The 13,164-nt window shown below is 43.8% G+C and overlaps 1 protein-coding gene across 2 annotated transcripts in view; it reads left to right on the forward strand.

Annotated features, from left to right (window-relative positions):
• SEC31B (SEC31 homolog B, COPII component) overlaps window positions 1-13,164 on the forward strand; it is a 1,031,933-nt gene that overhangs the window by 237,104 nt on the left and 781,665 nt on the right. For both annotated transcript variants that reach the window (XM_078643061.1, XM_078643062.1), the window contains exons 7-8: window positions 4,259-4,401; window positions 4,863-4,962. In XM_078643061.1, coding sequence (XP_078499187.1) covers window positions 4,259-4,401; window positions 4,863-4,962 — 243 coding nt within the window. The remainder of the gene's footprint in view (window positions 1-4,258; window positions 4,402-4,862; window positions 4,963-13,164) is intronic.

A 13,164-nucleotide genomic window follows, 5' to 3' on the forward strand; every position in this document is an offset into this window, starting at 1 on the left:
TCTCAAATCAAGACAAACTGTGTTTAAATTATTTAAAACACACCAGGATTTAAAGGAATTGTATATTGTACAAATGTATTGTCTGTATATATGAATTTGTAAATATAATCTTTGCTGTGTTTTTTTCTAATCTTTTCTCTCCAGCACTCTATAACTCCATCTTTTTGCACGTTCCTCTTTGGGCAACTACAAATGTTTTTTATCGAGACAGTTGGAAATGCAATGAAGTAAAATTGCCCTACTTATAATGTTTTTGCTGTTGCTTTTTGTTTTGGTTCTTTGTGGATAAAATTGACATTGATTGGTCCGGGTAATTTGGTATATATGCCCATTAAATAAGAGAGTTCAACTATTTACCTAATTTGGTTCTAGAAAAAAGAATAGTTGGAGACCATTGTTTTTGAATGAGATTGACTACCCAGGTCTGCTGGCTAATTGGGTTAACCCATTTTTTTTGATGGCTGGTATTATTCTCAGCAGGAAAGGGGCACTTTGAAATGTTAAGTACGCTCATAAATTGACTACTGCCCCTCAGTTGTTTTCGAAATCTGTTGACATTTATAGAATAATTTATCCTCGATCAATAACTCAATAGTTATGCTTGTTACTATGTTTATTGTTAGATATATTACTTGTTTGTACAATAAAAGAGTAACAAATACAAAAATTAATGTGCGCTTTAGGTTAGTTCTATTTTACAAAATATCACTAAACAAACGTAATGCTTGTGCACAATTATGAGGGTCAAACCGAGAAACAGAGTGAATTGGTATCATCCAAAAGCTTCTTTGAACTGCTTTATTTACAGTACACCAGCTCTTAGGCTTTCAAAATAGCAGATGAGGCAAGATGATTTACAGCACATGTGAAATATCCACAGTTACATTCTAATATCCATGTTTGGATTACAGTTTCACAAGGCTGGTTAATATTTTGCATGTTTAATAACCCAGGGTGGCCCTTATGCAAAAGTACTCCATCGTGCAGTTTTGTGTTAAGTAATCTAATTTTTGTCTATCGAACAAGATTTTGTAAAGGATACTTGTGTCTCTTAAATAACATACCATATGTATGATAAAAACGTATCACATGACATTTTCCCAAATCCAGAATATTCACCAGTACTTAGAATAATTTAGGAAATTATCTGTTTACTAAATTTCTGTTAGGATAAATAATTGCCCTCAGTAGTTTATAAAATGTGTTAGATGTGGATCTAACAATGGTACATCTCACTTGCGTAAATAATGCCAAACTGCAGATTTTGTTTGAATTCTGTCAAAATGGTTCTGTTTTCAGGCTTGTGTAACAACACTCCATCCAAAGCAGTTCTGTTTTTTAGGCATTGCCTATATGTGTGAGCGAAAAAATGCACTACACAAATATCAGTGAAATTCTTCAACCAAATGTGGTCTTCTTACAGAAGCAAAATAATAAATAATTTTTAGTACTAATAAATGTGTCCCTGCTAGTTCTCTTGCCATTAAGGCAAGTACATCCACATTTTTATAAACGGTTAAATCTCCCTTGACTGTTGAGCAGGGTAGCACCCTTTCGCCGTACTCCCTGGCATGATGCAATGAGTTAGCTGCTTTCCTTAAATAAAAAAGTCATGGACATTTATGTTGCACTATTGTGTAATGCTGCTCAACCCTCGCATCAAACGGGGATCTTTCCATCTACCCCGATTTCCACATCCTTAACACACTTTCCAGTGGTGAATGAGGAGAGTACATTTGAATTTAAGGGTAAAATTAAATCTGGATCACCTCTAGATCCATCTCCACTGCATATTCTTGCTAAGGGGTATGTAAGTGCTACTCCTAAACTGTAGTCACTTTGCTCAATCTTTCATTAGCATCAGGGTTAGTTCCAAAGAAATTGAAAAATGCTATATTTAGACCACTGCTCAAGAAAGCCCATTTAGATCCGGCCACGCCAGGCAACTATAGACCTATTTCTTTGTTGCTTGCAATAGGAAGATTAGAGAAGCATGTTAACCATACACTGTTGAGCTTCCTAGAAGATACCCATCATCTACACCCTACACAAATGGATTTTTGTGCACAGCACTGAATCTGCTCTTCCACTAGTGACAAAGCAGCTTAAAAGTGGAATTGATCTTCTTCTCTTAGATCTAAGTGCGGCGTTTGACACCGTGGACCATACAATACTAATTGAAAGGCTCAAAGAAGTAGGAGTCCATAATAACATTTTATATTTGCTCTCCTATTTTTAAAGGATAAAAGATTTTTAATCATGGAAAGCTCATGTTTTTCAAACATTTTACCATCGAACTGCAGAGTTCTGCATGGCTCATCACTTAGCCTCACGATGTTTAATATCTGTATGCTACAACTACCGAACATTTTACAGGAGTTTGTGATGTCTATAGTCTACTATGCAGATGACACACAGTTAGTGGTCTCCTTTGCCAATGGGTCGAACATGGAACATCACCAACTAGTGCCCTGTTTGGAAAAAGTTGCTAAATGTATGGCAAGTTGTAGTTTAAAAGGGAACGGTGATAATACAGAGTTAATAATCTTAAGGAACAACCCTCTCTCCAGGCCTGTGATTGGCTGGCCTAGTTGTATGGGAAACTCACCTGTCCCCAATTCCCCCATAAAGACTCTTGGAATTTAACTGGGCACAGCCTTAGTGATGGACACCCACAAAAAAACGTGCTGTAACTTAATTTGGGTTACTTAGAACGATCCAGAAGATCCTGGAGCTCATACTGGAATTCTCAAGAAGAATTGCCATACAATCCTTGGTGTTTCTTAATTAGAATATGGGAATTCATTCTATTTAGGCTCACCAAAATATGTCACAGAAAAACTGTAGATAGTTTAAAATGCTGCTCCTAGACTTCTCAAAATCCCTTGTGGTGAACCAGGGAGGTAGGCTATGAAAAAGCTCCATTGGCTGTCTTTTGATGTGAGGATTAATTTGAAATCATTATGCCTTGCACATAAAGGTATCAACAGCAAGGGTCCCTTCAAGATCAGAGGCCTCTTCTCGCCTTATTTACCGACAAGATCCACCCAGGATCGTTTATGGAGAATTCCTAGATTTAGGAGAATGAGATGGAGAGCCAGATCATTTACATGTCTGGTCTCCAAACTTTGGAACTCTATGCCCCCGGAATTGAGGCATATGGAAGAGGAGTCCACTTTTAGGAAAAAGATCAAAACCTGGCTTCTCCCTCAGTAGTTGCCCATTGCTCTATCTTACTGGTCAACACAGCTTACCTAGCACTGGCAAGCCTTCGGGCAGCCATGCGCTTTATAAATTCCTAAACCTAAACGTGTATTATTTAAATAAGTTTTCATTTAGTGTCAACATATTCATTTGGCTTCTTTGGATTACTGAAGGTCTTTTGAGCAATTGATTAGGATTTAAACCGTGATGATAATTAATTCATTTTATACACAATTTCTTTTGTTTTAGTTTAAAAATGTATGACCTGATCCATTGTTGGCCTTCTATATTATTTTTTATTGTTTGCTATTTTGTATAGAAAAAACTCGAACCGAAGGTATTGGAGTGCTTTACATGAGCACCAGTTACATTACGGAAGGTCATATTTTTTTTCTTTCTCTAAAGGAATGTGGAGATTAAGTGATTTGCTTAGAATGTATAAAATGTGTTTTAGATGAAATTGCATAATGTTTTTTCTCACGTAAAGCACTTCCCTGGTCATCTGCACTAAAAGTTGTTTGCAAGGTCATACATGAGATACCAGTGGGAGACCAGAACATGTTTGACTCCAACAGCAAACATCAGTTTTACAGTTACAACAAGTCATTTTCTGCTTCAAGCAGTATCCCATGGGCAAAAATTACGCCAAATTTAACAGTCTGGAATTACGAAAGATATCATTTGTGTAAAAGAAAAAAAAGTCCATTGAAATTTGTCCGACCCTAGCATATATATATATATATATTTATATATATATATGGGTACCTTAAATACAATAAAATGTATGTCTGAAATGAGAACCGCAGTGAAAAGTTTTCACAATGAGGAAATATGGTAAACTTGGAGCACAGGATAATGTTTTAAAGCTTAGTAGTTTATAGACTAATAGGCTCCTTGCAACAAGTGCTTTGGAAGCCGAATGTTCTCCTCTTTACAGTTCTGCATTTTGTCAGAATTGTCAGTTCCCTTTTTTAAATTATTAATATTAAGGAGTTCAAAATTCTATTTAGATGGATATTCTTACTTTTCTGTGCCCTTTGTTTACACTCTGCAGATGCATTGTTCTGGAATGATGTGGCACCCAGAAGTTCCAACTCAGCTGGTTCTCTCATCTGAAGATGATCGCATGCCCGTCATCCAGATGTGGGACCTCCGATTTGCGACCTCTCCTTTGAAGGTCCTTGAGAGCCACACAAGGTAGGACATTCTGGACTCATTTCTTAACTTTGGGGGATATCCAAGCAGTAAAAAGTAGGCAGGCACAGTGTTTGGGTTGCTTCCAACTGCCAGAGCCTATGTTGGGCACATTCTGAACACCATTGAAACAGATTTTTTTTTTGCAAATGTAAGCTTTATCTTTTGAAATGTTATGATGTGCGTGGCGTAGAATGGCATACTGCTTATCGGAATGCTTTCAATATGCATTTCTTTCTCTGAAAGTTAAATGTGGATCAAGGAAGTTGTTTTTGTGCTAATCTGCCTGAGAATAAGTCCTTTGCAGTTCAGTTATTAGGAGTAGGATCTTGATATTAGTTGATGTAAATGTTGTGCTGTACAGAGAAACATGCATTAATTTAAATGTACAACAGAATCAGAGTTAAGTTTCTGTTTTAGAAATGTTTTGAGTTGAATAATGTTCCTTTGATCTTTCTTTCAAGGGGAGTTTTATCAATTTCTTGGTGCCAAGCCGACCCAGAGCTGCTTCTTAGTAGTGCCAAAGACAACCGCATTCTGTGTTGGAACCCAAACATCGGTGAGGTAAGTTGCATGTTAGGACGCCACTATTGGACCGCAAAGCCATCTGCATGCCCACTGTACTCATGTCTGGATTCCTAATGCATATTATATGATAAATACATATAGCCGTAGATTCCTTACCTTAGAATTCTCCCCTAGCGCCAGAATGGATCCGTAGAAGAAATTCAGCAGTACCTCTGCACGTCGCTAGAGGGCATCACACGACTCCGTAGTGATGTTGACCATGGGATGTAACATCAACAGAGTCCATATATAGCCCCTCCCAATGTGCTGGTGTCAGTTTCTTCTTTTCCACGCTTTCAATGTGGACCCAGTAAGCGGTTCCTCAAGCCGTTTTTAGACCTACACGACGTTTTCGTCAAACAGAACAGTGTGCTTTTAAACAATCTCTCATGTCTTCAGGGTTCAAGTCTTGTGAGTTCTGTGGTCGACCAATGTCTGCCATGGACCATTCTATTTGTATGTGGTGCCTGGGGGAGCACCATGCCTGTGAGGAGTATGACTCCTGTTTGCCAAGAGGCGCTGAGGGAATGTGGAATGAAGCTTCTAGCAGCACTGATGTTGCAGTCTTCCAAGGCTTCTTGCCGACCTCAGTTTCCTTCACGCTCCACAGACCACCCGCGGGCCTCTTCCAGGAACCGTTCTCGTAGACGTCACTCTTCATCGACATCCCGAGGTAAGTCAAGACGCAGGCAGTCGAAGTTGCGGCACCCCCCACTTCGCCACATGAGGCCTCTTCCCGATCTTTGGTTGAAGAGTTGGTGCACATGTCTACTCCCTGCCTACCTTCCTTGGAGCTAAAGCGACTCTGATCCAGATGCAAAAATATTACAATTCTCTTCAACTATCTTTGGGTCTTCACCTTGCCCTGGAGCGCCCTTGGGCCCCAAGGAGGTGTGAAGAGCTGTGACTGTGTCCACGCCACCAGGTTCGCCCTCAGCCTCAGTTTGGCCTTCAGATCTCAAATCCATTTTGACAGCGATGGACAGCCCCTCTGGGTTATCACGTTTGGTGCCTGGGTCCGATCAACCCGTTTGGACGACCGCGCCATCGGCACTGCTCGATACCACACCACTTCTCGATACTGAGATGTCGCCAGTTCGATGTCCGATGCAGCGCTGGTGGAACCGCCTGTCTCAGACACTTTTCCTCAGCTCTTTGTAGAGCCTCTACTGTTTTTTCCTTTTGAGGAACACTATTTTGGATGTGTGGGAGAGGAATTGGGGTTTCCCTGCCCCACCTCTGACACTGCCGAACCTCCTGTAGGGGACAGCTGGCTCACTGAGTTGGGTGAAGCTTGTGGCTTGGAGTCCTACCAAGCCTTGGGCCTCCTTTCCCCTCCTGACCTCGCTCGAGAGGCGAGCTCCTCTCTGGCTGACATGCTCAGGTGAGTTTCTGTGGTTTTGGATTTGTCATTTCCTTATGTGGAAATGACTACTGATCCCTTACTTGGCTTCCTCCCTCAGGGCCAAACAGGAGAAAAGCTGGTGCTTTTTAATAGTGAAACTCTATTTGATATTTTGTTGGTGCCTTAGGCTAAACCCGATACGCACACTGTCCTGCCTCAGGTGAGCCACCCTGTCTTCTCCGGCACCCTACTCACCAAAGATTTGTGGTACAGGCCACTTCGGTCGCCCAAAATCTCAACTCTCTTCCTACTATCCCTCCAGACAGAGACTACAGAAGACTAGACACTTGTGACCGCCATATTTTCTCCTACACCAGTTCTGCCCTGCAATCCCTCCATACTTATTGCGTTCTCGGACGCTTCTACCATACATTGTAGGATTTATTGGCATGTCTGCTGCCCTTCCTTCTGGATCAGGCCGGAACGATCTTGCCCTATTATTACGGGATGGGCAACAAGCAACTAAATTAACCATTTGATGTGGTATGTGGCTTCTTCAGTTCGGTGTGCCTGGGTGCGCACTTCAGGGTTTTCAGAGGCTGTTCAAGCCACTTTGATTGACATGCTCTTTGATGGCACCAGTCTATTCAGCATCTACAGTAGTTTTGGGACAGTCAGGGCGGTGCAGCCTCTTAATTCTGTTTACTCTGTACGTCAGCCTTACCTGCGAGTTTGTTTTCCTAGCTCCCGATGGGCTTAGTTAATCCAAGTACGCTTTTGGTTCGAGGCATGTGGGCTGCTGAATTCATATCTGTGCATAGATCGCCGCCTAGTGTTGGGTCCGGATGATTGCACATTGTTGCCCTGGAAGAGTCTTCGAAGTATCACGAGATAGGTGGCTCCTCCCTCGGACTACAGTGCGCATGGGCATCTTCTCCATCCTCAGATTGTTTTTTTCCGCCATTGGGTTCGGATGTACTTTCCAGCACTCCAAGTTCGGAATCGAAATAAACTTTTCAAAAAGGCCAAAAGGCCTTCGGATTCGTCGGTATTGTTTTCGATCGGTACGACAGGCTTTCTTCACCATTTGCTTGCACTCCGGTCGTCGAATCAGGCCGTTAGGCCTTCTCGACGCCACGTGGACCGACGGTCGATGGAACGAAGTCCATTCAAATATTGCCCGCAGTGCAACTCCAAGTTCCCGCACACAGATAAGCATCCCGTGAGCAACAAATGTTTATCACCAGATCATAATGAAGATAATTGCCTAGCTTGTGCCCAGTTCCGGTCCAAAAAGACGATCCGGAATCGGCGGGCGGCAAGGCAAGAAATGCAGAGGTCGGCACCGGAGCCCGAGAATATCTTCGACGATGAAGAAGAACTAGTTGACACCGAAGACTCGGATCAAGAGGAAGATCAATACTCCGAGCACGACTCTGAATATTATATCGACGAGGAAGAACAAATCGTCGATGCCGAAGAATACGATCAAGACATCGTAGCTGTCGAAGACGACTCCGATGACAACGGGGGGCGAACCGTGAGTACACCGCCCCATACAGACACTACACCAATATCAGAGACTCAGGTCGAGGCATCGCCAACAGGCCTTAGCCAAGATCTAAATATTTGTTCTATAGCCCCGCCATACCGCCCGGCTAAGAACATACAAAAAGAGCCTTCTGAGACACGTAATCCAAGGCCGGTTCAATCGAAACCGAAACTCATCGACACGACAGTCTTCGGACCGAACGTCGTCGAACCGAAGGTGATAAACTCAAGGCCACCGTTCCATATAAACCTTCGAAGCCAAAGGCCGTCTAATCGACCAAATCGAGTTCGACTGCCGAAAAAGTAAAGAAGTCGGTAGACGAAGGCAAAAGGCCTACGCCGAAGGCGGTCGTCGAACCAAAAGCGAAACCTAAGGTACACCAACCGAAAGCGGTCGAGCCGAAGCCCATCGATTCGAAGAAGGGCATCGAGCCAAAGCCGCAGGCTCCGAGGACACCTCTACAGCCAAAAACAGTTGCCGAACCGACGAAACCGATCGGTCTGAAAAAAGTGGTGCAACCTGTAAGAGATGTCGGACCGACAAAACCTGTCGGAAAGCCCCATAAACCGATCCAGGCACCAAAAGCGGTCAAACCGATTAAAGGCATCGAACCGAAAAAAGTCAAACCGAAAACTACGGCGCCAAGGCAAAAGACTGTGGAAGAGGAGATCATCCATCCAGACCCCTCCACAGAAGATCAGTCCAAGCTATATATTGACCCAAATACTGGGAAAGTGACTGTTTATACAAAAAAGAAAAGACCAGTGCCTGCTGAAGACTTTTCTAGAATTCCACTCAAAAAAAAGAGAGACTGTGCAACCTCTCCTATTCTTTTCCAACCTATCTCTCCAGCTATGCCTACTACTCCATATGCACCATACTCACCTGCATGCTCTGAATACAACCCAGATGAAGATCAGGACGCAGATGTGGGTTTGGATATCCACAAAACCCGTATGTAGACCCCAATTCACAGCCATGAGGGGGGGGTGGTGAGCCAGACACTGAGGGGGCTCTTCCCATTACAGACCCAACTTTATACCCAGCTAAGCCATCACCCACAGAAGACACAGTGGCTTTTAATTCTTTAATAGATAGAGCAGCACTCTACCATAATGTAGAGAAGCACTCAGATGCTATAGAAGATTTTCTATTTGATACACTGGCAACATCAGAAAAGTGTCAAAACACTCCCCATGTTAAAGGGCGTCCTAAAGCATGCAAACGACATTTTCAAAGACACTGCTAGGGCACGTGTCATCAACCCTAGAATAGAGAAGAAGTATAGGGCTGCACCAGTAGACCCTACTTGCATCAGGGGTCAACTGCCTTTAGACTCATTGGTGGTATCCAACGCACAAAAGCGTGCTAATTCACAAACTACTGGAGAGGCTCCTCCTCCTGAACAAGGAGTCAAAGATTTTAGAAGCATCAGGCAAGAGAGTAGCAGCCCAAGCAGCAAACTCATGGAGAATAGCCAATACTCAGGCCTTGCTGGCCAGATATGACAGGGCGCACTATGACAGTTTAGAAGGACTTCTCCAACACTTACCTGAGCCTTTCAAAGAGCAGGTGGATGAACTTATACAGGAGGGAAAGCTCCTCACCAATGCCTCCATTAAGTATGCTCTAGACGCGGCAGATACAGCTGCAAGATCTATCAACACAAGCGTACTGCTTAGAAGGCACGCATGGCTTCGCATATCTGGATTTAAGAGTGAAGTACAGGCCACAATTCTTAACCAGCCTATAAATCCAGATTTTTTGTTTGGTCCAGCAGTTGACTCAATTCTGGACAAAATGAAAAAGGACACGGAGACTGCAAAGTCCATGGGAGCTCTGCAGTCCCAACAACACAGAGGCTCCTTTGGTCGCTCCAGCTATAGAGGAGGAGTGAGAGGTAACACATCGCAGCAATCCTCCACATACAAAAGTAATACGCAATCCACATACAATAAGAACACAAACAGGGGTGGATACAGAGGAAATAATAACAAGGGCAGAGGTCGTGGAGGCAATGCCAATAGATCCTCCACTAACACCAAACAGTGACTTCTTGGCACTACCCCCAGACCATATAACACCGGTCGGGGGAAGACTGCAACAGTTCCTGCCAGTCTGGTTAAACATCACTACAGACAAGTGGGTCAGGCAAATTATCCAACATGGCTATTGCCTAGAACTCACATCAACACCACCCAACATACCACCCGAACACCGTCCAATGTCAAAGGAACATATAACATTACTGCAGCAAGAGGTCATCAGTATGCTGCAAAAGGGGGCCATAGAACCAGTCCCACTCCAACATCAAGGAACAGGAGTATACTCACTATACTTCCTCATTCCAAAAAAGGACGGTTCTCTCAGACCAATATTGGACCTCAGGCTCCTCAACCTGTACATTTTATCAGAACATTTTCACATGCTCACTCTGCAACAAGTCTTACCACTGCTGCGCCAGGGAGACTTCCTAGCAACTCTAGACCTCAAAGACGCATACTTTCATATACCAATACACGCTGCTCACAGAAAGTATCTGAGGTTTACTATTCAAGGACAGCACTACCAGTTCAAAGTCCTACCATTCGGAGTAACAGCTCCACGGGTGTTCACCAAATGCCTAGCAACAGTGGCGGCACATCTCAGGAGACAACACATTCATGTGTACCCATATCTGGACGATTGGCTAATACACGCCCCATCGGCCCAGCAATGTGCCAGCCACATGTCAAAGACCATTCATCTCCTGCACAGTCTAGGCTTCTCGCTGAACTACCCAAAGTCACACCTACAACCCTCCCACGTCCAACAGTACCTGGGAGCAACAATAGACACACTAGCAGCAAAGGCATACCCAAAGGCAGCACGGATCAACGGAATTCAAATGTTAATCCAAAGGTTCAAACCGCAACACTCCTTGCCAGCTCGAGTGTTTATGCAACTAATAGGCATGATGGCCTCATGCATATTCATAGTCCCTCATGCCAAACTACACATGCGTCCACTACAGGAGTGCCTAGCACAGCAGTGGAACCAGGCTCAGGGACAATTAAAAGACCTAGTGTTGGTGACCAGTCGGGCATACAGCTCTCTGCATTGGTGGAATCCACAAAACCTTTGCAAAGGACAACTGTTCCAGGAGCCTGTCCCACAAATAGTGATGACGGTGGACGCATCCCTGCTAGGATGGGGAGCCCATGTCCTGCATTGCACAGTCCAGGGTCTATGGACAGTACAACAAAAGAAGATGCACATCAATCTACTAGAGCTGATGGCGCTCTTTCTAGCACTAAAAGCGTTCAAAAACACTTATGCAACAAGACTGTGTTGATCCGGACGGACAACTTGACAGCTATGTATTACATTCAGAAACAGGGAAGAACACATTCCCCACAGCTATCGCATCTAGCTCAAAGCGTGTGTAAATGGGCCATTCAAAGGAACATGTTCCTCATGGCACAACACCTCCCAGGCAAGGACAATCAAATAGCCGACCTGCTCAGCAGGCACAGTCAACAGATGCACGAATGGGAGATTCACCCCAATGTGCTCCAACCATTCTTCCGGCAGTGGGGACAACCGGAGATAGATCTGTTTGCCACAAGCGAAAACGCAAAATGCCAGTACTTTGCCGCCAGGTTCCCACATCCGCAGTCGCAGGGCAATGTGATATGGATGAACTGGTCAGGCAAATTTGTGTACGCTTTTCCCCCAGCTCCATTAATACCGCTAGTGGCACGCAAAATGCGCCAACATTCGCTGACGCTAATCCTAGTTGCTTCCACATGGGCGAGGCAACCATGGTACACAACGTTCCTAGAACTGTCAGTGGTGCCTCATCAAAGACTGCGACTCACACCCAGTCTTCTAACTCAGAGCCATGGCGAAATCCAACACCCAGACCCGCAACAGCTGCACCTGGCGATCTGGCTCTTGAAATCCTAGAGTTTGGATACCTTAACTTGCCTCCAAACTGCATGAATATTATCAAAGAGACAAGAAAACCCACTACCAGGGCATGTTATGCAGCAAAGTGGAAACGTTTCGTCATTTACTGCAGTAACAACGATATAAACCCATTAGATGCTTCTACACAGAACATCATTTGCTATCTCTTGCACCTACAACGTTGCAATTTAGCCTACTCATCCATCAGGATACATTTAGCTGCGTTAGCAGCATATCTCCAAAACAGGCAACACCTTTCTCTGTTCAGAGTGCCAGCAATTAAAGCATTTATGGAGGGACTGAAACGAGTAATTCCCCCAAAACACCCACCTTCGCCAGTCTGGAATCTAAACATCGTTTTAACCAGACTTATGGGTCCACCTTTTGAACCACTACACTCATGCGAACTACAATTTCTTACTTGGAAGGTGGCTTTCCTTATTGCCATTACTTCACTTAGAAGAGTTAGTGAGCTACAAGCCCTAACTATTCAAGAACCATTCATTCAAGTACATGCAAATAGAGTAGTTCTCAGAACAAACCCTAAATTCATGCCAAAAGTGGTATCCCATTTTCATATAAATCAAACAATAGAACTGCCAGTCTTCTTTCAAAATCCACAGACAGTAGCTGAAAGGGTCTTGCATACTCTAGATGTCAAGAGAGCTCTGCTATACTATATAGATAGAACTAAGGCATTTCGAAAGACAAAACAGTTGTTTGTTGCTTTCTCACCGCAACACAAAGGCAACCCCATTTCAAAATCAGGTATAGCCAGATGGATCGTTAAGTGCATTCAAATATGCTATTTAAAGGCAAAACGCACCTTGACAGTTCCCCCGAGAGCGCATTCTACACGCAAACTAGGGGCATCATGGCATTCCTAGGAAATATTCCTTTACACGAAATTTGTAGAGCAGCCACATGGTCAACCATACATACATTTACCAAACACTATTGTGTAGATGTACATTCCAAGCAGAAAGCTGCTGTAGGACAAGCTGTTCTCAAAACTCTTTTTCAGACTGCTGCAGCTGACACAGGTGGCCACCGCTAGGGGAGACACTGCTATACATTCTATGCACAGATATGAATTCAGCAGCCCACATGCCTCGAACGGAATATGCTACTTACCAGTATGCATCTGTTCTTGGTATGTAGGGCTGCTGATATTCATATCACACACCCGCCTCCCCGGTGCCTGTTGCAGCTGTAGCATTCACTCTTTGCATGGACATCTCATACTGTACTATACTCCATCTCTGCCACAATGGCGAAAAACAATCTGAGGATGGAGAAGATGCCCATGCGCACTGTAGTCCGAGGGAGGATCCACCTATCTCGTGATACT

This window comes from Lissotriton helveticus, chromosome 5_1 (genome assembly GCF_964261635.1).
Source record: "Lissotriton helveticus chromosome 5_1, aLisHel1.1, whole genome shotgun sequence".
Taxonomy (NCBI): Eukaryota; Metazoa; Chordata; class Amphibia; order Caudata; family Salamandridae; genus Lissotriton; species Lissotriton helveticus.